We start from the raw sequence: 27,766 nt of genomic DNA on the forward strand, positions 1-27,766 counted from the left end.
CAAATGAGAAAACACTAACCTGTGGTTTCTTTCTCTCAGTGTTTGGGGTCTGAAAGTTCTCTGTAGTTCTCTGTGCTGCATTGTCTTTTGTTGTTCCCAGGTCACTAGGGTTTACCTGTTTAGCTCTGGCAGAGGGACAGGCACACGTGGATCACTGCTATAATCTTACTTTTAAATGGAAAATGCTGATAACTATTTTCCTCTGCTATTATCTGAGGCCAAGGTCCCCTCCACAAGGCAGGGCTGGTCCTGGCATAATCCCAGTTGTGAATACTTTCAAAGACCCATAAGAAAGCGATAAACATTTCCCCATCTCAGTCCAGTTAGTTCTTTCACGGGGCCAGCGCTGATTTTCCTTTAGTTTGCAAAGTTGTGCAGATACTGGCCACGGGTCTTCTGGGTCCCAAGTTACAGAGGGCCTCCTACCTGGAGCAGAATGATCATGGTGAGGAACATGTAGAAGCCTCCAAGGGCAAGGGGAAGGAAGTTGCCCTCGGCATCTGGCACATCAAAGGGAGGGTGTTCTGCAAAGGTTCCATTCCAGAGGCTGTGACCTAAGAGGAGGCAAAGCCAGGCATGAGGCAAAATCTCCCATTAATCCTAAATGGGTCACTTACATCAGCCCTTCCCTGACCTATTGCCAGAAGTGAGTGTGCTTTGGAGGAACCCATCCTTTTTCTATATAACATAGGTGTGTGTGTGTGTGTGTGTGTGTGTGTGTGTGTGTGTGTGTGTGTGTGTATGTGTGTGTGTATTAATTTAGCTCTAAAGTGGTCCTTCATATATACTACATTTCAATCTCTCGATAGGCATTAGGTCTGTCCTCCCAGAGGAGACTAGCATAGGGATTACTTACATTTTGTTGAAGTCCTGTTATTCAGGGGTTGGAAAGCAAGAAAGGGGCATGAGTTTTTTTTTTTTTTCAGTTGTGTGGTAGAAAGTACATGGCTGGGAAGTCTTCACAGACCTGTTTCCTAGTCCCTCTTTCTCTCCCATGCACATACCCATCCACCCATCCATCCATCCAATCAATCATCCAATTACCCATCCACCCATCCACCCGTCCATGCATCCATCTATCCATCCGTCCGTCCGTCCATCTATAGCTCTGTTCACTCACTCCTCCCTGCCTCCTTCCTTTCCCTCCCTTTATCCAAAATTTTTTAATTCAAGAAGGAGTCGGTCCTACTTCTTGTCTTTGAGGAGTTCCCTACCAAGTCAGGGAGTCCGATGGAAAGATACAAATCCCACCTAGCATGAGGGGTGCTATGCTAGATCCCGGAACACTACGAGAGCCCATAGTGACAGCACCAGATGCAGACCGAACCCTCTGTTTCCTTAACTGTAAATGGGGATAACAACACCCATCAAGTGAGGATTGATAAGTGCACCTCGCACCAAGCTCTCTGAATCTCAGCATCCTCATCTCTCAATTAGTAATAATACCTTCTCCATGGGGTTGTTGTGAGAACAGGATAATCTAACGTGTATGATGCTCTTGGCCCCAGGGCAGGGACTATAGAGAATAAAAGGTTCCTACCCTGCCCCTAAGATACTTCTTTGCACAGGAGGTTGGGTCACATACCATCAGATACAGCAGAAGAAAGGAGACTTACAGACGTGAGGTTAAGGGCCAAATGTAAGGCACAGAGTAAGGGTTACTACAGACCGTGAAAGAAGTCAGAGCAGGCTGCATGGAGGAGGAGGCCTGGAGGGGTTCTGAAGCCCAGGTGGGTACTGGGTGATCAGAAAAGCCTGGGGAGGACATTCTGGGCAAATAAAAAAGAAACACCATCTTCACACAATTCAAGCAAACATGTGATAAATGACCCTGAATGGTGCTCATTCGAGAGCTTTCACCTCCCGCGGGAGCTGTGTTTGATACGGTACCAGCAGCGGCCTGTGTTATTCTCAGGCAGAATAGAATCCTGCCCCTCCCAATTACTTTCTCCACGTATTTATTATCTTGGGCAATCTACCAAGCTGCTTCTGGTTGGCCTGTACCTCATCTAACTCTGTGAGCTTTTAATCATTCACTTCCTTTCCCTGGAGACGCAGTGAGATGATCTCCAATGTCCTTTCCAGGTCTGACGTTCCCTGTCCCGAAGCAGAGCTGACAGTTCTCCAGAATTTCCGGGGACACAGGGATGGCCCACAAAACGAACAGTTGGTTTTCTGGTTTGCCTGCTTCCGTCCCATGTGGGTGCTGCCCTTCCAGCCATGAACCCCTCACATGGAGTGCCATTAGACACATCTGGGAAGCACATTCATTCAAAACTCCAGGCCACGCACAAGATTGAATCCCACTGTCTTCACTGTGGTGACATAGAAAATCTCTGTGGGCCTAGGAAGATCTTAAGCTTTGGACACTGTCTTTCTTTTAATCTTTTTTAATTTTGTCCGCACCTCATGTCTTGCAGGATCTCAGTTCCCCTGCCAGGGATTGAACCCGGGCCACAGCAGTTACAGCATTGAATCCTAACCTCTAGGCCACCAGGGGGCTCCCTGGACACTGTCTTTTAAAAACAGTGATGGGTGCGATTTCTGACAAAAGTAAAGCGCAAACGCTATAGCTGCTCACTGGCGTGGGGATGGCAGGGGGTTCTGGACTCAGCATACGAGTTCTCCCTTTTGATCCTCCCTGCTTCTTTTTGGGGTCTCCTTTAGGGTTCTGAGACCCATCCTTAGTGTTAAGCCATAGAGGGGGAGAGTGGGTAAGAGTGAGGGCCCCTCTTCCCCTACCCTCCGAGGATCTACTGAAATGGCTCCGATCACCCGTGTCTACACCTCCCACAGCTGTCTACACCTGGCCGTCGTAGAACCTGGCCACGGCCCATTTCTAATCAGGTCTCCATCCTTGGCCTTGCTCTTGGCACACCAAATGGCCGAACGCTCCTCTGCATAACATGGCTCTCCTTCCTGCCGCTGTGCTTTGCTTGTGCTGCCCCTGGGGTCAAGTGACCTCTCTCTTTCCTTTCACAGCTGCCTGCCCCATCCTGTTCCTGTCCCCGCCCTCCTCTGGTGAACACCTGCTGCATCTGGGAATCAGCTCCAGCGAGACTTTCTTCCTTGATGCTCCCATAATCCCGGTCGTGGGCTGGATAATGGCCCCCTAAGGTGTCCACGCCCTCATCCCTGGGCCCTGTGAATGTGCTACCTTAGATGGCAAAAGGGACTTTGCAGATGGGATTTAGTTAAGGATCTTGAGATAGGAAAGAAGAGCCTGGATTATCCAGGTGGGCCCAATGATGGAACTACAAGTGCCCTTATAAAAGGGAGGCAGAGGGCCACACTCCCACAGACAAGGAGAAGGAAGTGTGAGTGGAAATTGGAGTGATGCGCTTTGAAAATGCAAGAAGATGCTTCAAAGGGAGAAACACAGGCAGACAGTAGAAACTGAAAAAGACAAGGGACCGATTCTCCCGCTGGAATCTGCAGCCCTGAGGACACCTTGGTCTCAATCCAGTGAAACCGACTTTGGACTTCTGAACTCCACAGCTATAACAGAATCAACTAGCATTGTTTTAAACCACTTAATTTGTGTTGACTTTTGACAGTGGCACTAGGACACGAGCACAGTACCTGGTACCGCCCTCACTGAGTGGGACAGATGGTGTTACTGATTCTGTTCTCAGGTTGGACTTCCTCCTACTAGACTATGAGGACCTTCCTGCTCTTTGAGGACCGGTCCCGTGACTGATTCATCTCGTTACCCTTTCATGACAAGGGGGTGCCTGGGTTCAGGAAGTATTTCTTGGACAGATACATGATAGACGCTCTTCCTAAGATTTAGAGTGCATAGTACTTTCAGGAGAATGTCGTCTGCATTTCTACTTAATTGGTACCCTGTTAAAGTACGGAGTAGGCTTTCTTTGAGGCTTTTCTTTCTTTAGATGAGGAAACTGAGGCTCCGGGTTGCAGCAACTCGCCCAGAGAAACAGAAGATGATGGTGGGGTTGTCCTTTCCAGAACATTCCATACCTACAGCCCCAGTGAGGCACATGAGGAAGAGGATCCCGATGCAGAAGAAGATGTCTGTGTTCATGCGCCGCTCGATCTTGCTGCGTTTGTACCGCGGGCCGCTGTTGTTCAGCATGGCTTTTGTCTCATGGCCTTTGAGAGAAAATGAGATCGTCAGCCCTTGGCCCCTGTTTGCCTCTGGCTCTTCTCCCATGAGATTTCGATACAAGAGAAGCTTCATTCTCTAACCTGAATCCGTCCTGCTGCAGGGAGGTTCTGGGAACGGCCGGAGAGACCTCACACAACTTGTCGGCAGGTTTTTACTGAACATCCCCCTACCTGCCAGACACTGGTGGGCATGGACAGAGCTACTGTGCACAGGCTGTGCCCTTGCACAACTCGAGAGGTAGCCCTCATTTTGTAGCTGTCATAGATTTGTAAGTCCATTAGGACACATTTGTAGCAAGTGACAGTAAGCTGTCTTGAGGAAGGGCCATCTTTTTCTAATTTGCACAGAGGTGCTGTTATGGGCTCAGTGGTGGGATACAGTGGTGAGAAAGATGATTCACAATCTGGTGAAAATATACAGGGAAATAAGTAAATAAGGTAATTACAGTTAGCCATAAGTCCCATGAAGTAAACAATAAATAAAGGGCTAATAAATAAGAGATGGTGTTAGAGTGTGGCCAGGGAAGGCTTCTCAGAGGAGGTGACATTTGAGAGAGACCTGAAGGGAGAGAGAAGAGTTGGGAGAAAAGGGTTTTAGGCTGGGGAACAGTATGTGCCAAGGCCCTGTGGCGGGACTGTACTTGAGGCCAGTAATTATCATGCTTGCTTCTTTGCCTAAGGTGTTGTCGTGCTCGTGCAAGAGTGGTGGCGGCCAAAGGTCTCCACCCCAGCATTAACTCTGGGCAGCTACTCTCCTACCCTGGAGTTCTGCATAAAGTTCTGTTTAAAGAAAAGACAGTAAAATTTTAAAACTACTGAGCTCATTCAGGCACCACCCCCCTTTTCTTTTTTGCAATTAGAGAAATTCAGGACCAAAACGTAGAAGGGACCCGCTCCAAACGAAAGAATAAATTGACACCAGAGCCACATGGAGAACCCAGGATTCTGACTCCCAGTCTGTTTCTCCTTCCAGTAACTCCTGGAACCCAAACCACCCAGCTAAGAGTTGAGAGTCAAACTGAGCCTTTGTCTTTAGAACAGAGCCTCCCCTTTGGGGCTGCCAAATTGTATTCACCACGCTGTACCCCTCAGCAGTCAAATTAAAAGAGACCCGTCACACATTTTCTGTGCAAAATTAGAGAAAACCAATACATCAGCTCCAGCAGTGTGTGGTTTAATGCTACTTAGCTGGTGGCCTCGTGGATTTAAAGCAGCAACAAAACTGTAGGCGTGAGCATGCTAGGCTTATTAAATTAGACTCAAGTTGCTGCAGCTGTGCAGGGGCTGACACAGCTGTGGTTCCTGCGTGCCCCAGGCTCACCCCGTAAAAGGGGTCCTCGGACCACCCCCTTCACCCACCTGCTTCCTCACTTCCTAAGACCCCCCTGTTCTTTTGGCAAAATTTGGGCTCAAGGGGGAGGCAGTATGGTGTAGTGGATAGAATGTGGGCTCTAGTGTCCGACAGAGCTTGGCTCTGCAGGTACCTGACCTTGGGTTATAGGGAATTAATCTCAGGAGACATGTGACCTTGGGGGAATTAATCCTTTTGTAACTCAATCCCTCATCTGCAAAATGAGATATAATCGTTGCGTGTTTTGGGGTGGGGGAGTGAACTGATATACACAAAGTACCTAAATTAGTTTCCAGTACACAGTAGGGGCTCAATAAATGTTTGCTGTGAGGAGCGCATACCTCCACACTGAATCCCTTCCTTCTGGAAAGCTCACTTGTCCATTTTCTGGCCTTTGACTGTGAGGTGCTCCCACTTTGTCCATCTGTATTATCAAGGCAGAGAATGTAGCTCTAGGCCAGTCATTCTCCCCAGGGGACACCTGGCCAAGTCATGAGAAATTTTTGGTTGTCACCTTTGAGGAGGTGGTGCTCATGACATCTAGTGAGCAGAAGCCAGGGATGCTGCTAAACACCCTATAGGATGGCCCCCACCACAAAGAACAATCTGGAACAAATGTCAGTGGTGCTGAGGTTGAGAACCCCTGGTCTAGACAGTAACACTAAACACAATTTGCACCATTTTTGCTCACATTTCTTGAGGCCCTAATGTGTGCCAGGCATTGTGAACCTTATAACCCTAGGAGGCAGGGGCTATCAGTGCTCCTTGTGGTGAAAACTGAGCCAGCTTCCCAGGAACTTGCAGCCGGGCAGCGATTCAGCCTCAGGCGGCCTGAGTCCCCAGTCACGATGAACCCTCCCTCCATCTGCCTCCCCACACACCACTCCCATCACCCACTCCGGCCTTTGTTTCTGATTAGGCAGAGAAGCAAATCCATGTCTATGCAGGTTTTTTGGTGCGGTAGGGATTGTGGAAGTGTTCTTGTCTACTAGGTCTACCAGATGGCATTGAACTCCATTGCCAAAGACCCTTGAAAGCAGTGACCTGTACTGACAAATATAACATCCCTCCCCCAAATTAGGGAAAGCCAGCTAGATTGTGACACAACTTTTTAAAAAACATATTTTTGGTTTTTTTAAAATTTAATTTGACTATTTTTTATACTGCAGGTTCTTATTAGTTATCTATTTTATACATATTAGTGTATATATGTCAATCCCAATCTCCCAATTCATCCCACCACCACCGCCTCCCCTCACTTTCCCCCCTGGGTGTCCATACATTTGCTCTCTGCATCTGTGTCTCTATTTCTGCCTTGCAAACTGGTTCATCTGTACCATTTTTCTAGATTCCACACATATGCGTTAATATATTTGTTTTTCTCTTTTTGACTTACTTCACTCTGTATGACAGTCTCTAGGTCCATCCATGTCTCTACAAATGACCCAATTTTGTTCCTTTTTATGGCTGAGTAATATTCCATTGTGTGTATGTACCACATCTTCTTTATCCATTCGTCTGTCGATGGGCATTTAGGTTGCTTCCATGACCTGGCTATTGTAAATAGTGCTACAATGAACATTGGGGTGCACGTGTCTTTCTGAATTATGGTTTTCTCAGGGCATGTGTCCAGTAGTGGGATTGCTGGGTCATATGGTAGTTCTATTTTTAGTTTTTTCAGGAACCTCCATACTGTTCTCCATAGCGGCTGTATCAATTTACATTCCCACCAGCAGTGCAAGAGGGTTCCCTTTTTGCCACACCTTCTCCAGCATTTGTTGAAAAACCTATTTTTCTTTCACAGTCCCCCAAAGGGAATCTTAGGATGGATTGATGTTTTAGTGCTCTTCTATGTCTAACAAAAGTGGGAGTCTACTCTGACCAAAACGAATCAAATCAAACAAAATAACAAGCAAGTGAAATACTACAAGGTGTCCCAGTGAGTGGAAGATCCAGGGAAACGTATTGTGGAGACTTCCAGGGAAGGTAGACACTCCAGGGGGACTGTGTTTCCTCTATAGAAGAAGTCTGCAGTTGTTCACATAACAATAGACACGTACTGAGTACCCACGGAGTGCCAGGTGCTAGGTACTGGGGATACAGCAGTCCCAAGACCTCCCTCCAATACTTCAGGTACCATTGTGAGAAGTGCTGCTGTTACCTTTTATCAATGGGAAGCAAAATCAAAGTGCAAAGGAGAGATAGACCACCATATATGGAGCCACAAAATGAATAAAGGTAATAATAAAAACAATAACTAAAACCCATCCCGCCCTCACTTGCTACACACAGTTCTGGGTTCTTTCCATGTGCTGGGTCACTGGACCCTCATGGGGGGGGCCTATGGGGCAGATAGAAATATTCTTCCTGTTGTATAGCTGAGGACACTGAGGCACACAAGGTGAAGTTGCTAAGTTTGGTGAGGTTATTCCTCAGGCTCAAGGAGATACTCTTCATCCCACCTGTGGTTAGTGTCAGAAAAGTGTTAGGGACACATGAGCATGAGTCCCCCTCCCTGTCTTATCTGGATGAGTGACAGTAACTTGGAACAGAATTATGTCTCTGTGGACCAAGTGAGCTGCTGTGATTCCAGCCTCAGTTTGCTTAGCTGAGAAATGGGAAGTCACATGACTCTACTCCTTAGAACTGATGTGAGTTCCCACTGACTGAAGATAAATTTGGAGGGGGTTTTGGAGGAGAGAGAATAAAGGACAGGGACATAGGAAGCTGTCCAGGGACAGTTACCCGCGTAGATGACAATGCCAACAGCCACTTTAGTGTTTCTGATGGTGCAGCCTCGAAGCAGAAGACTCTCACTGCCAAAGCCGGTTCTGCTCTGGTCGGGATGTTCCCTGGGGATGAGGAAAGACAGGGAGCTGTTTGGTGGCCTCTCCACGCTGTCACCGGTGAGTGTCATAGAATTAGAGGGGCGAGTAACAAGATCACTCTTCTCTCTGTTCCTCAGAAGAGTGATATTAACTCAGAATCTAATCCCCGTGTTCAAGTGCAACCCTTCATTGCTCCTGGGATGTCTAGTGGGGGCTGGACCATTAGAAGGGAATTACCCATCCCTAAGGACGTAATCATTTACTCACCTAAAAGGCAGAACTCTGCTGAGGAAGCCTTAAAATAAACAGACCTCACAGGAGGTGGACCAGCGACCCTGTGCGACATCCTGCAGGGCAGCTTCTCAAAAGCGAGGTACATGGAGTGTTTCCCTTTCTCTAGCCTCCAGAAGCGCTGCAATTTTCCACCTCACACTAGAAACTTCTGAGTCAGTCCACATTAGTGATTACTCAGCGTCTGGCCCTTATTCTATCCTGATGCCCTCCATTTGGGTTTTTCAGGAATTTTACATATAACTTTCCCCCAACATTGGGGAGAACAGAAAAGTAATAATCTGAACCCTTAGGGATTTTTCTCCTTCTAATTCTTTAATGCTTCATGTCTCTAGGTCCAGTTATAAGTGTTTTCCATGTATTAATTAATGGTCATGGCAATCTTATAAGATAGGTCATGTTTCCTACTCATTTTATAGATAGGGAAATTGAGGCAAGTTCACAGAGCTAGTATGTGGCAGAAAGGGGATTCAAACCCAGGGAGTCTGGCTCCAGAGTTCTATACTGCCACTCAATACTCCTCTTAATAATAATTCTTTACTGTGTTTGTAAACTACATTTATTTACATTATTTTATTTGTCTCTTCACAGCTCTGGGAAGTTAGTACGGTGATCATCCTCACTCATAAGAAAGATGAAGCTCAGAGAGGGTGAGAGACTTTTCCAAGGCCACTCACCTAGTACATGGAATATCCTAGGACTTGGGAACCCAGGCCCCAGACACCAACCCTCATGTGGTTTTCACTACACCAGGGTTCCCTAGGTAGCACCCCGTTAACTGACATTGAATCGGAGTCATTCCCATTTGCAATTCTTTGAAATCTAACGAGGAAATGTCTTAGTATTTCGTTAACGTTTTTCTAGCCCTTATTTATCTAACTTTTCAACACAGAGGAGGCTTTGGCAAGTAATAGTCTGTAGTTAGAATGAAATAATAAGGGTTTTGATTTCATTTTATTAATTTTACTGCTATGAAATTTATATATGGAAAGCAATACTGCCATAAGTCTATGGCAACCTACATAGGGCAGTGATGCTTGATGCCCACAGTGCCAGTAACATACATTTTCCTTTGGAAATAAAGAAAGCCAGTTAAAAAGTTGGAAAGTAGAGGTGTTTTATGAATGTGATACAAATCATAAAGGTGGTCCAAGAATGGCTAAATTTTATGACCTACCTCTCTTTATCAAGGAGGGAGTTGGCTATGGATAGAATATTGGGATAGAAACTTGAATGATTCAGTGTCAGTAGCTAGTGGTTTAAAGAGCGTTTTTTTATGATTCTCTGAGGTGATAACATATGACAGCATCTTTTTCTCCTGGTCATAATGTTCCTTTTTCAATGGATGGTAGAAAGAGATTAGCCATCTCATAGCTCTTCTATTTAGTGCTCTGTTTACAGGGATTTTTTTTTTTTTTTTTTTTTACACGTACGTGGGCCTCTCCCGTGGCGGAGCACAGGCTCCGGACGCGCAGGCTCAGCGGCCATGGCTCACGGGCCCAGCCGCTCCGCGGCATGTGGGATCTTCCCGGACCGGGGCACGAACCCGTGTCCCCTGCATCGGCAGGCGGACTCTCAACCACTGCGCCACCAGGGAAGCCCCAGGGATGTTTATTTAACCAACTCAGAGCATTATGAGGGGGAGCATATTTCTCCACCTCAACACTACTGACATGCTTTGTGGGATCGTTCTTTGTCGTGGGGGCTGTCCTGTGCTTTGTAGGGTGCCGAGCAGCAGCCCTGGCCTCTACCTACCAGATGCCAGCAGCACCCCTTTCCCTAGTTGTGACAACCAACAATGTGTCCAGACTCACTAAAGGTCCTCTGATGGAGCGGAGGAGATGGGGTTTGAGAACCACTCCTTTAGAGAGATCTTATTGTTTAAAAGTTACATTTTCAAATCTGACATTCCTAACCTTCAAAGCATTAAAAACTACTCATTTTCTAGCCAACCTGGCTATCCCCAGGAGAACTCCTAAATTAAGGGGACCCAAAGAAGCTTCCGGAGACCTGGAGGCATCAGACAGTGGGTTTGTTCAGGAAGAGAGTGCTTATCATCTGTGGGTGCTGGGCCTTGGCAGGGATGTAGGACCACAGTGAATTCCCCAGCATCCCATGGGCTGGCTGCTGGACTGACCAACTGGACTTTCAGGGCTCACCCATGAGGCCCGGGCAGGTGGGGAAAGACAACTCTAAGGGCAGCAGCCAGGAAGAGGAGGTGCTGGGGGTTGAATGGAACTGGGAAAGTTCTGTCTGAGATGAAGGGCCAGAGACCAGGATGAAGCTTAGAAAGGCTGGGTGCTGGCATGAGCTGTTTGGGGGAGAAAGGATTACAAAGAGAAACCCAGCGAGGAGGCTGCTCTCTAAGAGGAAGAATGGCTCAAGGCATGGGTCACTTGGGATGAACCAAATCCACAAAACTCGGGCACGAGGGGTAGACTCCTTGCCCGGGCAGGTGGCAAGCTCTACCTTGCCAGATGACTGCAACGAACCCTCTTCTCCCCCAGGAGCTCGTGCCCTTCTCGCCTGTCTCCGTCTGCTCTCTATGAGCTTTTAAAAAGAAATTTGCATTGAAAAGCTTCTATTTCTCTTGTACTGTTCTTACCCTTTCCCCTCTTATCTTGCTCCTCAAGATATCTCATATGGCCTGAGAAAACGTGGGTGGAGGGAAAGCATTGACACCTGCCTCCCAAGAAGCCTTCTTAAGCTTCATTGCAGGGCACATTGGTAGAGAAGTTGCTATAACATGTCTGAGCTGTGTGTGCAGACAATGGAAAACACACCGGGGTTGGAGTGAAAAGACCCAGCTGTAAGTCCTGGCTTTGCCTTGAAGCTGCTGTGTGCCTCTGGGAGAATCCTGAAAAATCTTATCATCAGATGTCCCATCTGAAAAATGGGAATCATAATTCTCACTTCCCTGGGTTGTTTTGCAGATTAAATGAGACGATGTTCTGTGAAAGTCCTCTAACTCTTAAAGCCAGAATACGGGCATTTATTCACATCTACTACTAGTGGTAACTAGTAGTAGTTACCACTACTCTTTTTTTTTTTTTTTTCCAGTAAGACCGGCAGTCAAATGTGGGAGCAAAATTACAGTAAAACTCTTATGCTGAACCAGAGGTGAGGAACAATAACAACAATAATTGCAACAGCAGCAGTCGCATTAACGATCCACTCTGTGCCAGTTTCTGTGCTACGGGCTTTGCATCTGATCAGTTCTTAGACAAGAAAAACCCTGTGATGTAGATATAATCTTTATTTTACAGATGTGGAAATGAAGGCCCAGAGAGGTTAATTAATTTACTCAAGGTCACACAGCTTGTAAGTGATAGAGCCTGGTTTCGAACCTAGGTCTGTCCAACTCCAAAGTCCCCGTTCTTACCTACAGGGCAGTAAAGTCCCCTTCAGAAATCTGATCTAAATCCAATCATACTTGCCTCCCCTGAATCAGAGTGTGGTCTCGATTTTGATGCTGTTTCACCAGAGTTCTGAACTATTAGTGAATTTAACCCTGTGAGATAATTAAATATCACTCCAGCAAAAAAAAAAAAAAAAAAAAAAAGACTAGAAAAGTTTTCCCAATTTAGTTAGTTTTCTCTAGCCCTTTTTTTTGTGATAAAAAGAAATAAACTTCCTTAGGACCCAGATGCTTATCTGTTTGGCCATTTCAAGAAAAAATGTTTTCTAGCTGCAGACGAGATATTTACAAGCAGCACACAGGCAGCACATACTTACATATAACCTTTAAACCTGTTAAGGTGGTTGTTAGGCTTCTCACACACGATGATGTTGTGGAAACCTTCTGGTTGGAACTGTACCTCCTGTGAAAGAGAGGACGCTGTGAGGTTATTAAGTCAGACGGATCTCGTTTTAATAGGATCATCAGGAGAGCTAATCACTGTTAGAACCATTGCAAATAAGGTAATCCCCACTTTGTCACACTGTGATAGTTGTAATGTGTTAAAAGAAACAGTTAAATCCTCATTAAGGAGGAGAGAATAGATGCAGATGAAAAGTTGGATGTGCTGCAAAGGGAGGGCCCTGTCCTGACCACTTTTCCCCGGCCTGGGTTTGAGTCTCTAGACTCAAGCTGCCCCACAGAATTTACTGCAATGATGGAAATGTTCTATGTCTGCACTGTATAATGTAGAAGCCACGCATTGCATGTGGCTGTTGAAATATGGTAGTATGACTGAGGAAGTGATTTTAAAATTTTATTTAATTTCACTTAACTAATTTAAAGTTAAATAGCCACATGGTGGCTAGTGGCTACCAAACTGGGCAGCATAGAAACAGATGATCAAAAAAGTAGAGATTATAAATCACACGACCTACAGCTAGCCAATATTCGTGTGTATACAGAACTTCCAGGCTTTAAAAAATATATGCATATACCTACATACACATTTATGTATGGACAAACATACACATTTATGCATTTCAACAATGAGATTTAGTGTTCATACAACTTGAACATTTTTTACATGTTACCTGGATAGATACCTATTGCATGAGTGTCGCCCTATTTCATTTAATCCTTTTACTACTGAACATTGACATGGTTTCAATTGTTTGGCTATTGCAAAAATGCTGTGCAAATAGTAGCGAATAAAATAAGTAGGGACTTCCCTGGTGGCAAGGTGGTTGGGAGTCTGCCTGCTGGTGCCGGGGACATGGGTTAGAGCCCTGGTCTGGGAGGATCCCGTGTGCCGCAGAGCATCTGAGCCCGTGCACCACAACTACTGAGCCTGTGCTCTGGAGCCCGTGAGCCACAACTACTGAGCCCGTGAGCCACAACTACTGAAGCCCGCACACCTGGGGCCTGTGCTCTGCAGCAAAGAGAAGCCACCACGATGGGAAGCCCGTGCACCGCAACAAAGAATAGCCCCCGCTCGCTGCAACTAGAGAAAGCCCACGTGCAGCCACAAGGCCCAATGCAGCCAAAAATAAATAAATTAAAAAAATTCTCAACAAACAAACAAACAAAAAACACAAAACAAGTAGCATTTACTAGACTCTTATTTCTGTCAGATGCTGCAATGAGAACTTAAGGAATGCTATTTTTTTTTCAAGCTTTCAATCATTTTATGAAGTAAGTACTTTGATTAGCCCCTCTTTAGAGATGGGAAAACTGTGACTCACAAGGGTTAAGTGGCTGTCCGTGGTCATATCAAGACTGGGATTTGAATCCAAGTCTGAGTGCAGACCCTCTGTTCTTTACTTGCACAGCACACTGCCCCCTGGTGAACATTCTTATAGCAAAGCATTTAACTTTTGACTTCACTTTTTCTCTTTCATTCAGTATTTTAGTTGTACAATCTCTTTAAGTTCAATGAGTGGGAAAACACAACTAGGGGCGGGGAGATCTTGCTTTCTAATTCTACCCCACATTGCCTAATAGTACATTCAACTGTCGAGCCTCAGTTTTCTCCTCTGTAGAATGGGGCTGACACCCCCTCCCTGTCCGTCTCACTTGTGCCCCAGAAGATAGAATCCATGTGGGAAAGTTTTGAAAGGTATAACATGCTATGCATATAGAATGAAGTACTACTAAAGGTGGGATTGGAAGTGGTTCCCAGGGTAGAGCTTTTAGCACGGGGAGTGAATTTATCACTCCAAGCTTCAAGGTACAGCTGTTCAAAGGAGTAAATTGATTAGAAGAAATGATAGCATTTTCTGGCTTCGTGTAAATATACTGTCCATTGGTTCTGTGGGGCGCCAACATAAACTCTCCATTCACTTGAAATAAATTAACCATCCAGGAGTTTCTAAAAATACAGCCCTCTTCCCTCCAAGTATTGATTCTTTCAGGGACAAACACTTGCCGAGTTCTGAGATGATGACAAATCATGCTGTAATTTGTCAGCTGCTTTCACGGCCCTGATTAAGCCGTGTGCTTCCCTCCTGATCTGTACCGCTCAGCTCATTGCTAGCTTTCTAAATCCAAACTTATTTCAGATGTGAGCGGCAGCAGGGTCTGAGAGCTAATGATCCTGCTGCAGTGAGTCCCTGTCAGCTGTTTAATCATACCTGGCGGATCCCCGGCAGTGCTCAAGTCTCTTGTCCCTCAGTGGGGCTTCCCAGTGACCTTCCTCTTGAAGCATCCCTTGCTCTTTTATTCTTCTGGGCACTGGCCTTGGGTGCTCTGTCTCCCTCTCTACACGGAGAGGTGATTTCGCCCTTTCTAGCTCTCTGTCCTCGGGCCCCTTCTGTTCCTCCCCGAGATGGACTGTGGAGAGGGCCACACGGCCCTGCTGTCTCCAGAGACCCCATCAGCATTGCTTGCTTCTTAGGCTTTCCTGTAACTCACTCTAGGGAGCTGCTAGGAGAACTCAAGGACAGCAGCGGCGGGGGCATTGCCAAGCCCTACAAATCTATCAGGGTCCTTATTTTTTACCTTGTTCAGGAATTTCTGATTCACTTCTGACTCACTACCCCTTAGCTTTTCTTAGCTTGGGAATGAAGCCCACCTAACCACCTTTTCTTTCAGACCCAGCCTTTTATCTAAGGTGTTGTCCTTATGAAAGGAACAGCCATCAGGGTACAGGAAAAGGCAAACCCTTTCCAGAGAGCACAGTGTGTTTGTGGTTCTTCAGGCCAGACCTACTGATCTGGAGTATTTACTATGTGCCAGGCACCTGCCATAAAGTTCTCACAGTAACCTTAAGAGATGTGGACAGAAGTGCAAATGCAGATTCAATAAAGCAATTGTCTTATGGTTGGTAAGTAACAGAGCCTGCAATGCAATCCACATCATCAGACTCCAAAGCCAATCATCAATCATTATTGTCTTTGTTATCATCGTCATCACCAATACATTTATTCCACTTTCTCCTCTCATTATTATTATTATTACAGTACTTACTGAATGCTTATTGTGTGTCAAGTATAACTAAATATTTTATACATGCTATTCTCTTGAATTCACACAATAACTCCACCAGGTAGGTACTATTATTACCCTATTTTACAAATGAAGGAACTAAGGCTTCGAGAGATTCAGTGGATTTTCCCAATGGTGCACGGCTAGCAAAGCAGAAGACAGGCTTTAACCTCAGGACGTCTGATGCCACACAGCCTGCTCTCTTAAACCACAGTGTTATTATTCTTTTTTTTTAATTTTTTTTGGCGGTATGCGGGCCTCTCACTGTTGTGGCCTCTCCCGCTGCAGAGCACAGGCTCCAGACGCGCAGGCTCAGTGGCCATGGCTCACGGGCCCAGCCTCTCCGCGGCATGTGGGATCTTCCCGGACCGGGGCACAAACCCGTGTCACCTGCATCGGCAGGCAGACTCCCAACCACTGCGCCACCAGGGAAGCCCCACAGTGTTATTTTGATGCACAATGAAAGATTATTGTTTCAGATCTCCTTTTGGCTCTATTTCCTTTTCTATATTCCTTTTCCACTTCCTATGACCGAAGTACAATACATGAGGTCTGTATATAGTTGACTCTTGAACAACATGGGTTTGAACTGTGTGGATCCACTTATGCAGGTTTTTTCAATAGTGACTACTACAGTGCTACCCGATCTGTGGTCGGTTGAACTGGTAGATGTGGAACTGCGAGTACATAGGACTGACTATAAATTACATGTGAATTTTCCACTGTGTGGATGGCTAGCATCCCTGACCCCAGTGTTATTCAAGGGTCAACTGTATGTGGAATCTAAATTTAAAGAAAAAAGCTTATTGCCAGAGGCAGGGAGTTGTGGGTGGGTGAAATGGGTGAAGGGGGTCAAAAGTTACAAACTTCCAGTTAAAAAATAAATAAGTCAAGGAATATAACATAAGCATGGCAACAATATTTAATAATACTGTATTGCATATTTGAAAGTTGCTAAGAGAGTACACCTTAAAAGTTCTGTTCATAAGAAAAAAAATTAACTATGTATGATGACAGATATTAACTTAGACTTACTGTGATCATTTCACAATATATACAAATATAAAATCATTATGTTAGACACCTAGAACTAATATAATGTTATATGCCACTTGTATCTCAATAAAAAATGTAAGCAAACCCCAGTGTCTAGAAACTATCATCATTATCACCATCACTACCACCCTTCTTAACTTGGGTCAGATAAGGAAGAATCAAAAAGTAAATTACATAATATTGTCCTGCTGACCTTTGATTGACTGCTATTAACATTTTTTTATTTCTTTGATTGTTTCTAAAAGATTTGTATTTATGTTTCATGAAAGGTTTTGCACTGGCTCACTTTCATTTTTTCTAGTGTCTACATAGACATCTGGTTGATTGGCAGCTCAAGGCATTTTTAGACCAGGGTAGCTCAACTTGCCACTCTTGACATTTTGGGCTGGATAATTCTTTGATGTTTAGCAGCATCCCTGGCCCTTACCAACTTGATGCCAGTAGCACCCTCTCCTTCTCCCCCTCAGTTGTGACAGCCAAAAATGTTTACAGACATTTCCAAATGTCCCTTGGGGGAGGGGGAAGAACAAAAAATTGCTCTAGAAAAAGTTCCAAGTTAACAGGAGATGAAGTTGCAGAGATTGAGAATACCCTCTATCCTAACAGTCCATTAGGAAAGGACACAATCCAAATTTCTATATTTTCTTCTCTTCAGTTGGAAAAAAGTTAGGTTTTATGACTGGGGGTCATAATGACTTGTAATAAGAGAAATCTGTATATATCATTTGTATACCACAGAAACTACTGTATAAGCATGGTGGAGGTTCCTGGCAATATATGTACTATCCTACAGTTACAAATAAAAGGGGGGCGCTTCCCTGGTGGCACAGTGGTTAAGAATCCACCTGCCAATGCAGGGGACATGGGTTCGAGCCCTGGTCAGGGAAGATCCCACATGTCACGAAGCAACTAAGCCTGTGCACCACAACTACTGAGCCTGCACTCTAGAGCCCGTGAGCCACAACTACTGAGCCTGTGCTCTAGAGCCCGCGAGTCACAACTACTGAGCTCCTGTGCCACAGCTACTAAAGACCGCACGCCTAGAGCCCATGCTCCGCAGCAAGAGAAGCCACTGCAATGAGAAGTCCACGCACTGCAATGAAGAGTAGGTCCTGCTCACCACAAGTAGAGAAGGCCTGCATGCAGCAACAAAGACCCAACGCAGCCAAAAATAAATAAAAGGGGATTTGTTATGAAAAAAGAATTCATTTTTAATATATAGTAGAAAATATATAAAAATTACTACAACTAATAAGCAATGTGGTGTGTTACCTCTTCCAAGTATAATTTGCATTTTAAAGTAGGGTACCTTCAAAAGGTAGAGGTTAAGACACTAAATTGCCTAGACAGAGAACATTCTTTTGAGAATTATTACTATATATATATATATATATTTATTTATTTTTAAAAATAAATTTATTTATTTATTTATTTTTGGGTGTGTTGGGTCTTCGTTTCTGTGCAAGGCCTTTCTCTAGTTGCGGCGAGCGGGGGCCACCCCTCATCACAGTGCGCGGGCCTCTCACTGTCGTGGCCTCTCCTGCTGCGGAGCACAGGCTCCAGACACGCAGGCTCAGTAGTTGTGCCTCACGGGCCCAGTCGCTCCGCGGCATGTGGGATCCTCCTGGACCAGGGATTGAACCTGTGTCCCCTGCATTGGCAGGCAGACTCCCAACCACTGCGCCACCAGGGAAGCCCCTTTATATATATTTTTAACATTTGAGAGGTTTTTTATCTGCCACCTCCTCTATGAAGCCCACCCATATCCCCAAAGACTGTTTCACCCTAGCCAACAAAAATTGCTCTTTTAACATGTTTCCACATCCACTCTCATGCCTCCATTTAACACTGATGTATCTAGATCTCTGCTTCCTTGAATAAACTGTCAGCTTCCTCTAGAGCATCTCCTGTGATACCTTGTGTTAACAGGCACACTATAAAGATTTGGAGAGGTAAGGTTAGTGCTGGGGAGATGAATATTATAAATATAAATACTGAAAGGTGATGGATGAGGAGGTAACAAAGAAGACCTCTCTGTAAAGACTGCCCCACACAAGTAGGAAAAGCCCCAGGTACAAATCTTAACTTTGATTCATGGGAATAAGATTGCTTCTTGCAAGGAAATTCTTTGGCTCAACTAATAAAAAAAAGAAAAAAAGTAGTCAAAATCCTAGATCCCAACATGGGCCAGACTAGTCTCCCATCCATCCATCCATCCATCCATCCATCCATCCATCCATCCATCCAACGATCTATGTATGAGCCATGGAAGTGAGAATTAGAGAGAAGGAAGAGGTTATTGACACAAATCAATTATTGCAGCCATAAAACAACTCAAAGTTCCCAGTTTAGCTGGATGTGTCAATGGTGGTATCAGTGAAAGCAAAGAAAAGTGAGCCAAGTGTTAGTGTGTAATGACTCTCCGGGATTAATGTACTCCTCACTGACCTATGCCCTAGATACAGTAGGCTGTATCCTCCTGGGGCAACCGGGAAGGCCATGGTGAAACAAAGAGGTTGTGATATATTCCTGTATCTAGACTAGGCCATTTCCTTTGAATTAGCCTCAACTCTTACTTTCCTAGGCTTATTTTTCACTATTATTCAAAGTTGATCAATAAATATGATTACATAAATGTATGGATGATCTTTTGAAATTGTCTGTAGTGGATAGATGTTTTCTGGTGACTCACTCTCTATCGTGTTCTCCTTTCTTTAACAATCCTTTAACTTCCTTTTGGAAAACTACCTTTTCTCCCTGGTTCATAATCTTAATGAGACTATAAATCACGATGCCCTGCCCACTAAATTTGCTCACTGTGGGACTTTGCCTTGAGTAGAATAACTCAGGGAAGGAAAAACAAAGGAGAACATTAAGTAATTGCTGCTACCGATATTCTCCTGCTGAGCTGAAATTTCCTGGTACTTGTTTCTGAGCCTGGTTCTTCAGATTTCCTTAGAATCTGTGAGTCATATTGTGTACTTCACCCCTTCCACCTCACCTCCCGGCACATTTTTTGATAATTCCGTTTTGTTTAAGTGAGCCAGAATCATTTCTGTTCCTTGAAAACAAAGAATCCTAATCAACACAGTGGTCTACTCAGTCCACTGGACATCTCTAGGCCTTTAAAAAATAATGATGTGTATTTACTTGGTAAAATCACACTTCACAAAATGCTGCCCCTTATTTATGTGATCTTATTTGATCTTCCCAACTCTTCTGTGAAGTGTTCAGGACAGGTTAGTCCCATTTTATAGGAGAGAAACCTGAGTGTTGGTGATGCTAAGTAACTTGCCCAAGGTCACACAGCTCATGAACACCCACATTTGTCTGATTCTAAAGCTTGTGCTTGTTCTTTGCTGGATGTAAGCATTTAATGCTGTCTTCTTATAGAGCAAACCCTCTGAGCCTTTTTCATGATGTCTTTGCAAGTTTTTCTCATTGACAATTCCCTTAAACCTTCATTGCCAAGCTCAAGGGTTTACCTCTTAAGGACCCATATGTCTACCATAGATCATACAAATTCTCCTTCCTTTGAGCCTAGACAATTTGTAATAGCCATACCACTCACTTGGAACTTGAAATGTTTTACACTTTTATTTGTCAAATACCAAGCTGTTTCTATAAGCCAATTGGTAGATGAAGCACTGCAACTTGTGTATACATCCCCATGTGCACCAAAATGCTGTCTGTAGACAGAGTAAAAATAACTCTAACACATACATGGTTTTCAAATTTCTGTAGGAATTCCTGAGATCAATAAATACAAATCCATTTAAAAAGGTCACCAAATTCATGGTCGCTTGTTTTAATTTATTTTCTTAACTAATGGACACTGAAAAGACAACCACCTTCAGGGAGGAGGGATTTGGGGGTTAGGATTATCAAAATTTTTTGATAGTCACTGAGGGTATTTATGTTAAAGAAAAATAGGGACCCACAGTTCTAAGCTCTTACAGGACAGGGAGTATGTCTTAGACCATTCTGAAACCCCTCTACAGCCATTAGGAAATATTCAAGAAAGATTCTGCTAGCCAGATGGCAGAGTAAGAAAACCATGAGCTCAACTCCTCCCATGGGCGTATCAAATTATAACTATTTACAGAGCAACTATCGATGAGAATGACCTGAAGACTAGCAGAAGAGAGCTTTCAAAACTAAAGCTATAATGAAGGAACCACAAGGAGATGGGTAGGAGGTACAGAGATGTGGTAATAGTCAAGACCCATACCCCCAGGTAAGCAACCCACAGATGGGAGGATAATTCACAACTGCAAAGGTTCTCCCCAAGGAGTAAGTTCTGAGCCCTACATCAGGCTCCCCGGCCCAGGAGTTCTGCATGAGGAAGACAAGCCCCTAGACTACCTTGTTTTGAAGGCCAGTGGGGCTTGTGTATGGGACAGCTGAAGGAAACAGAGACTTCATTCTTAAAATTCATATGCAAAATCTCACACACTCTGAGACCCAGAACAAAGGCTGTCATTTGAAAGGAGCCTGGGTCAGACCCACTTACTAATCTTGGAGAGCCTCCCAGAGAGGCAAGAGGCAACTTGGACTCCCTCTGGGGAGTGGAATTCATTTTCAGAAGCTCATTCTACCACGAGGACTCTGATGCTGCCAATTGCCATCTTGAAGTCCTCTTTCTAGCCTATTAGAGCTGGGGCCTGGCCCCACCCACCAGCCTGTGAAACACAATGATTCAAAATCTATGCAACACAGCAAAAGCAGCTCTAAGAAGGAAGTTTATAGAGATACAAGCTTACCTCAGGAAACAAGAAAAATCTCAAAAGAACAACATAAACTTATAGTTTAACTAGAAAAAGAAGAACAAACAAAACTGTAAGTTAGTAGAAGAAAAGAAACAGTAAAGATTAGAGTGGAAATAAATGAAATAGAGACTAAAAAACGAAAAAGAAAGAACAATGAAATTAAGATCTGGTTCTTTGAAAAGATAAACAAAATTGATAAAGCTTTAGCCAGACTCATCAAGAAAATGAGAGAAAACTCAAAAAAGTCAGAAATGAAGGAAGCTACAACTGACACCACAGAAATACAAAGGATCAGAAGAGATTACTATGAAGAGTTATATGCCAATAAAATGGAAAGACAGAAGAATGGATAAACTGGTAGAAACATATCATCTCCCAAGACTGAATCAGAAAGAAATATAAAATATGAACAGATCACTAATACCACAAATGAAATTGAATCAGTAGCCAAAAAAAACTCCCAATAAGCAAAATTCCAGGACCAGATGGCTTCACAGGTAAATTCTACCAAATACGTAAAGAAGAGTTACTTCCTACGCTTCTCAAACTATTCCTCAAAATTGAAGAGGAATGCTTTCAAACTCATTCTATGAGTTCAGCATCACCCTGATTCCAAAACCAAAGACAAAAAAAGAAAAATTAGATATGGGGAGAGGGAAGGGTAAGCTGTGACAAAGTGAGAGAGTGGCATGGACATATATACAATACCAAACGTAAAATAGATAGCTAGTGGGAAGCAGCTGCATAGCACAGGGAGATCAGGTAGGTGGTTTGTGACCACATAGAGGGGTGGAATAGGGAGGATGGGAGGGAGGGAGATGCAAGAGGGAAGAGATATGGGAACATATGTATATGTATAACTGATTCACTTTGTTATAAAGCAGAAACTAACACACCATTGTAAAGCAATTATACTCCAATAAAGATGTTAAAAAAAAGAAAAATTACAGGCCAATATCAATGACAAATATATATGGAAAAATCCTCAACAAAATATTAGCAAACCAAATTTAACAATACATTAAAAGGATCATTTACCATGATAAAGTGGGATTTATTCCAGGGCTGCAGGGATCATTCAATATCTGCAAATCAATGTGATGCACCATATTAACAAACTGAAGAATAAAATGTCATATGGCCATCTCAAGAGATGCAGAAAAAGCTCTGACAAAACTCAACATCCATTTATGCAAAAAAAAAAACCCTCTCAACGAAGTGGGCATAGAGGGAATACAACTAAACATAATAAAACCCATGTAAGACAAACCTGCAAGCAACATCATACTCAACAGTGAAAAGCTGAAAGCATTTCCTCTAACATCAAGAACTAGACAAGGATGCCAACTATTACCACTTTTATTCAACATAGTATTGGAAGACCTAGCTATAGCAATCAGACAAGAGAAAGAAGTAAAAGGCATCGAAATAGGGAAGGAAGAAGTAAAAGGTCACTATTTGCAGATGACATGATACTACGCATAGAAAATGCTAAAGACGCCAACAAAAAACTACTAGAACCCATCAGTGAATGTGGTAAAGCTGCAGGATACAAAATTAATACATAGAAACCTGTTGCATTTCTATACACTAACAATGAACTATCAGAAAGAGAAATTAAGGAAACAATCCCATTTACATTTGCATCAAAAACGATAAAATACCTAGGAATAAATCTAACCAAGGAGATTAAAGACCTGTATTTGGGAAACTGTAAGACACTGATAAAAGAAACTGAAGACAACACAAACAAATGGAAAGATACACCATTCTCATGGATTGGAAGAAATAATATTGTTAAAGTGACCATACTGCCCAGTGCAATCTATAGATTCAATATAATCCCTATTAAAACACCAATGGTAAATTTTACAGAACTAGAACAAATAATTCTAAAATTTAATTAGAAGCACAAATGATGCAGAATAGCCAAAATAATGTTGAGAAAGAACAGAAGAACTGGAAGTATCACACCCCCTGATTTCAAACTATACTACAAAGCTACAGTCATCAAAATGGCATGGTACTGGCATAAAAAATGACACATAGATCAATGGAACAGGATAGAGAGCCCAGAAATAAACCCATGTTTATATGGTCAATTAACTTATGACAAAGGAGGCAAGAACATACAATGGGGAAAGACAGTCTCCTCAATAAATGGTGCTGGGAAAACTGGACAGCTACATGTGACATAAACTGTACTACTTTCTCATACTACATACAAAAATAAACTTAAAATGAATTAAAGACTTAAATGTGAGACCTGAGAGCATAAAACTCCTAGAAGAAAACATAGACAGTACATTCTTTAACATCAGTCTTAGCAATATTGTTTTGTATCTGGTTCCTCAGGCAAGGGAAACAAAAGCAAACTTCCAGTTACAAAATAAATGAGCCATGGGGATGAAATGTACAATATGGGGAATATAGTCAATAATAATGTAGTATCTTTTTATGGTGACAGATGGTAACTAGATTTGCGGTGATCATTTTGTAATGTATAGAAATATCGAATCACTATGTTGTGCACCAGGACTAACATAGTGTTGTAGGTCAATTATAGTTTAATACCAGCCAACCAATCAAACAAACTCATAAAAAAGAGATCAGATTTATGGTTACCAGAGGCAGGAGGTGGGGCGGGGGGGAATTGGATGAAGGCAGTAAAAGGTACGAACTTCTAGTTATAAGATAAATAACTATTAGGTAAGGAATGTACAACATGATTAACATTGCTGACATGAATTAACATTGCTGTATGTTATATATGAAACTTGGTAAGAGAATAACTCCTAAGAATCCTCATCACAAAGAAAAACATACTTTTTCGTTTTCTTTTATTGTGTATCTATATGAGATGATGGATGATCACTAAACTCCTTGTGGTAATCATTTCATGATGTGTGTCAGTCACATCACTATACTCTATACCCTAAACTGAAACAGTGCTGTATGTCAATTATATCTCAATAAAACTCAAAGAAAAAGAAAAGCAAAACAAAAAAATAAAGAGCTAAGCGCATTAAAAAAATAAAACGAAAGATTCTGTTCATTGAAGAAAGAGAAATCAGCTAAACTCTTTCCTCCAACAGAGAATGCACTTATATACTGAGCTTTTATCATAAGCTGGTGATGTATGTGAAAAAGAAGAGTTGAACAAGGGATTGCCAAGCTTCTGCAAAGCTCTCAGAGTGTGTTTTTACACAACCCTCAGGTTAGACGACTAGAAGAGCCAACTCCACTCCACGCCAGGAGGAGAATGACAAAGCAGCATTTGTAAGTCATTTGTGGACTCTGCAAGGACTCACAGGCTCACAGGAACTCTGCAAGGATGGGGGTTACAGGGTACACAAACCACACCAACCTGGGCAGCTACACAGGAGATATACTGAGACCTTAGAAGAGTGCTACTTAAAGTGGTTAAAAAAATTTTTTTTTCTTTTTTTAGCATACTAGTTTGGATAAATGGTAGAATTAAATGTTCTTCATGCTCCAGCTGCTGAGTCAGGTGACTGAGGTTTCCTCCCTGACATGCAAATTAATCCTGTGATTTCTGAGAATTCTATCTGAAAACTAATGATAACCAGCACTCGATAACCTTTCTGCTTTCTGGTCAGAGTCCTTTTCAAGATAACCTGCAACAGTGACTGGCAGATACTTTCCTCTCTGACTCTGGATGAGGAAATTGTCTGCGTGTGCAAGTAATTGTCTGCGTGTGCAAGTCTTCCTACCTGCCCCAGTGATTCCCACAAAAGCACACAGAGAGGGCTGGAGGGCTGTGGGAGAAAAGTTCTATTTAAGGATTCCTTATAGTCTGTGTTCCCTTTTTTTTAAGTGGACAAATATTCTGATTTTTATTCAGGGCGAAGACTAAATTTAATCTTGAAATCTTCCCATGACATTTTTCCAACAAAAAGGCATGGGTATGGCATGTGAAGCTAATACTGAAAAAAGAATGATTTCTTCTGTCATTCCTAAAAGGAATCAATTAATTATTTGTGGAATTGTTTGTTAACAATTGTCTGTTTAATTCCCTCTTAGAGCCTGTATGTCTCTTGTTTACACCTGGACCCCCAGAACATGCTACAGTACTTGCCGTATAGAAGGCATTCAGTCAATACTTGGTGAATGAATGCATGAATGCATGCTGGAAATATGGGCAGCTGCCACCAGATGGGCAGTGGAGCCTTAAGGGAGTGTTGCAAAGATATTCTTTTCTGTACACATTTTTATTGCTGTGGATAACTGAGACGCAAGAAAATGACATGAGATCCAATGTTTTGTACCTCATGTTTTGGCAAAAGAGGTGACAAAGAAGAGAGTATGAATTCCAGTTTGAGAAACTCTATATTCAGTTATTTCCAGAAGAGATGATCATAATGAGTCACCCCTGTGATAACAACAACAACAGTGACAAATCCTAACACAGTGTCTGGCAACAGAAGGACCTAATTGGGTGCTGGTTGAGTAAATGAATTTATCAAATGAACTACAAAGAGGTATGTGCAGTGGTTGAGAGTGGTAAGAACGAAGTCTATGGGAGCACAAAGAAAGGAGGGATTCATCCCACGTACCTGGTGCCTAGGCAGAGAAAGGGCAGATGGGAAAGGGCTTTTGGGGAAGAGGAAATGCCACTGGGAGCTATAGGAGAGAGGACATTGGACCCCCCTCCTTAAGCATAGATGACCTTGGTTCTACCTAAGTTAGGCTTATATAGCCCTGATGCAGAACAGATGCAATGGATATTTATTGCTGTGCTGCTCAGTACCCTCCTGCTTCACAGGCCAATTTCAAATATGAAGTTGAACTAGAGGATGCCAAGGACAGAATCCTTCCCCAGTGGCCAGAGTGAATTGTTCTAGGGGTGGGCACATGATACCAGCCAGGCTAATCCCTGGGATGCTTTTCAAGTGGGACAACAGGGAAGGTCCCCAGTCCCTTTTTGGGGGGTGGGGCATAAATGCAGTTTTATTGGTGCCAATTTTTCTTCCACATGAAAGAAACTGGTTTGAGAGACTAAAACCAAACATGGAGAGAAATGTAGACAAAGGAGATGGAGATTGTACTGATGGATAGAAATTTCGGGTCCACAGCACTCTGAGGCCCATCTCACACTGTATCCTTCCAGTAAGACTCCTTTTTGTCCAAGCTACTTCGAACTGGAGTTCCGTCACCTGCAAACAAGAGTCCCGACTAATCCATATACTAGAGTGGTATGTCTCCCCTTTGAGATACCAAGTATTTCCCACATTGGCCTGAAATATCCACAATTATTCATAGTGTTTAAGACAGTGAAGGCCACTATTACAACATAAATATATTATCGTGGGGTATGGAGACCGTGGGAGGGAGAAAAACTTTAAGCTGTTAAAGATTTCGTCTGTTAACACCTTAATGAGATTATATCTTTCACACAACCTGGCAGAGCTTCCTAATGTGGCCCTTAAGGGGTAAAAATAGAAAAAGAATGTTTAACAGAAGTGGGCAAACCATTGGGAACAGGGCAGCCCATGTCTCTGTGTGTGTGTGTGTGTGTGTGTGTGTGTGTGTGTGTGTGTGTGTGTGTATGCACCCATGCCCCAGCAGAACTCTGGAGGAGAGGTTCACCAAAAGGAAGTCAGAAAAGCAAGAAGAACTACAATCCTGCAGCCTGTGGAACAAAAACCACATTCACAGAAAGATAGACAAGATGAAAAGGCAGAGGGCTATGTACCAGATGAAGGAACAAGATAAAACCCCAGAAAAAAAATGAAATGAAGTGGAGGTAGGCAACCTTCAAGAAAAAGAATTCAGAATAATGATAGTGAAGATGATCCAGGACCTCGGAAAAACAATGGAGGCAAAGATAGAGAAGATGCAAGAAATGTATAACAAAGACCTAGAAGAATTAAAGAACAAACAAACAGAGATGAATACAATAACTGAAATGAAAACTACACTAGAAGGAATCAATAGCAGAATAACTGAGGCAGAAGAACGGATAAGGGACCTGGAAGACAGAATGGTGGAATTCACTGCTGCAGAAAAGAATAAAGAAAAAAGAATGAAAAGAAATGAAGACAGCCTAAGAGAACTCTGGGACAACATTAAATACAAGAACACTCACATTACAGGGGTCCCAGAAAGAGAAGAGAGAGAGAAAGGACCAGAGAAAATATTTGAAGAGATTATAGTTGAAAATTTCCCTAACATGGGAAAGGAAATAGCCACCCAAGTCCAGGAAGTGCAGAGAGTCCCATACAGGATAAACCCAAGGAGAAACACGACAAGACACATAGTAATCAAATTGGCAAAAAATAAAGACAAAGAAAAATTATTGAAGGCAGCAAGGGAAAAACGAAAAATAACATACAAGGGAACTCCCATAAGGTTAACAGCTGATTTCTCAGCAGAAACTCTACCAGCCAAAAGGGAGTGGCATGATATACTTAAAGTGATGAAAGGGAAGAACCTACAA

General features: G+C 43.2%; 1 protein-coding gene across 1 annotated transcript in view; it reads right to left on the reverse strand.

The window, feature by feature from the left end:
• ATP10B (ATPase phospholipid transporting 10B (putative)) overlaps positions 1-27,766 on the reverse strand; it is a 123,534-nt gene that overhangs the window by 64,185 nt on the left and 31,583 nt on the right. Inside the window, exons 4-7 of the mRNA XM_060146524.1 lie at positions 12,334-12,419; positions 8,225-8,331; positions 3,982-4,113; positions 427-554 (exon numbers count right to left, since the gene is read on the reverse strand). Of these exons, the coding sequence (XP_060002507.1) occupies positions 427-554; positions 3,982-4,113; positions 8,225-8,331; positions 12,334-12,419 (453 nt within the window). The remainder of the gene's footprint in view (positions 1-426; positions 555-3,981; positions 4,114-8,224; positions 8,332-12,333; positions 12,420-27,766) is intronic.

The sequence above is a fragment of the Lagenorhynchus albirostris genome, chromosome 3 (genome assembly GCF_949774975.1).
Source record: "Lagenorhynchus albirostris chromosome 3, mLagAlb1.1, whole genome shotgun sequence".
Taxonomy (NCBI): Eukaryota; Metazoa; Chordata; class Mammalia; order Artiodactyla; family Delphinidae; genus Lagenorhynchus; species Lagenorhynchus albirostris.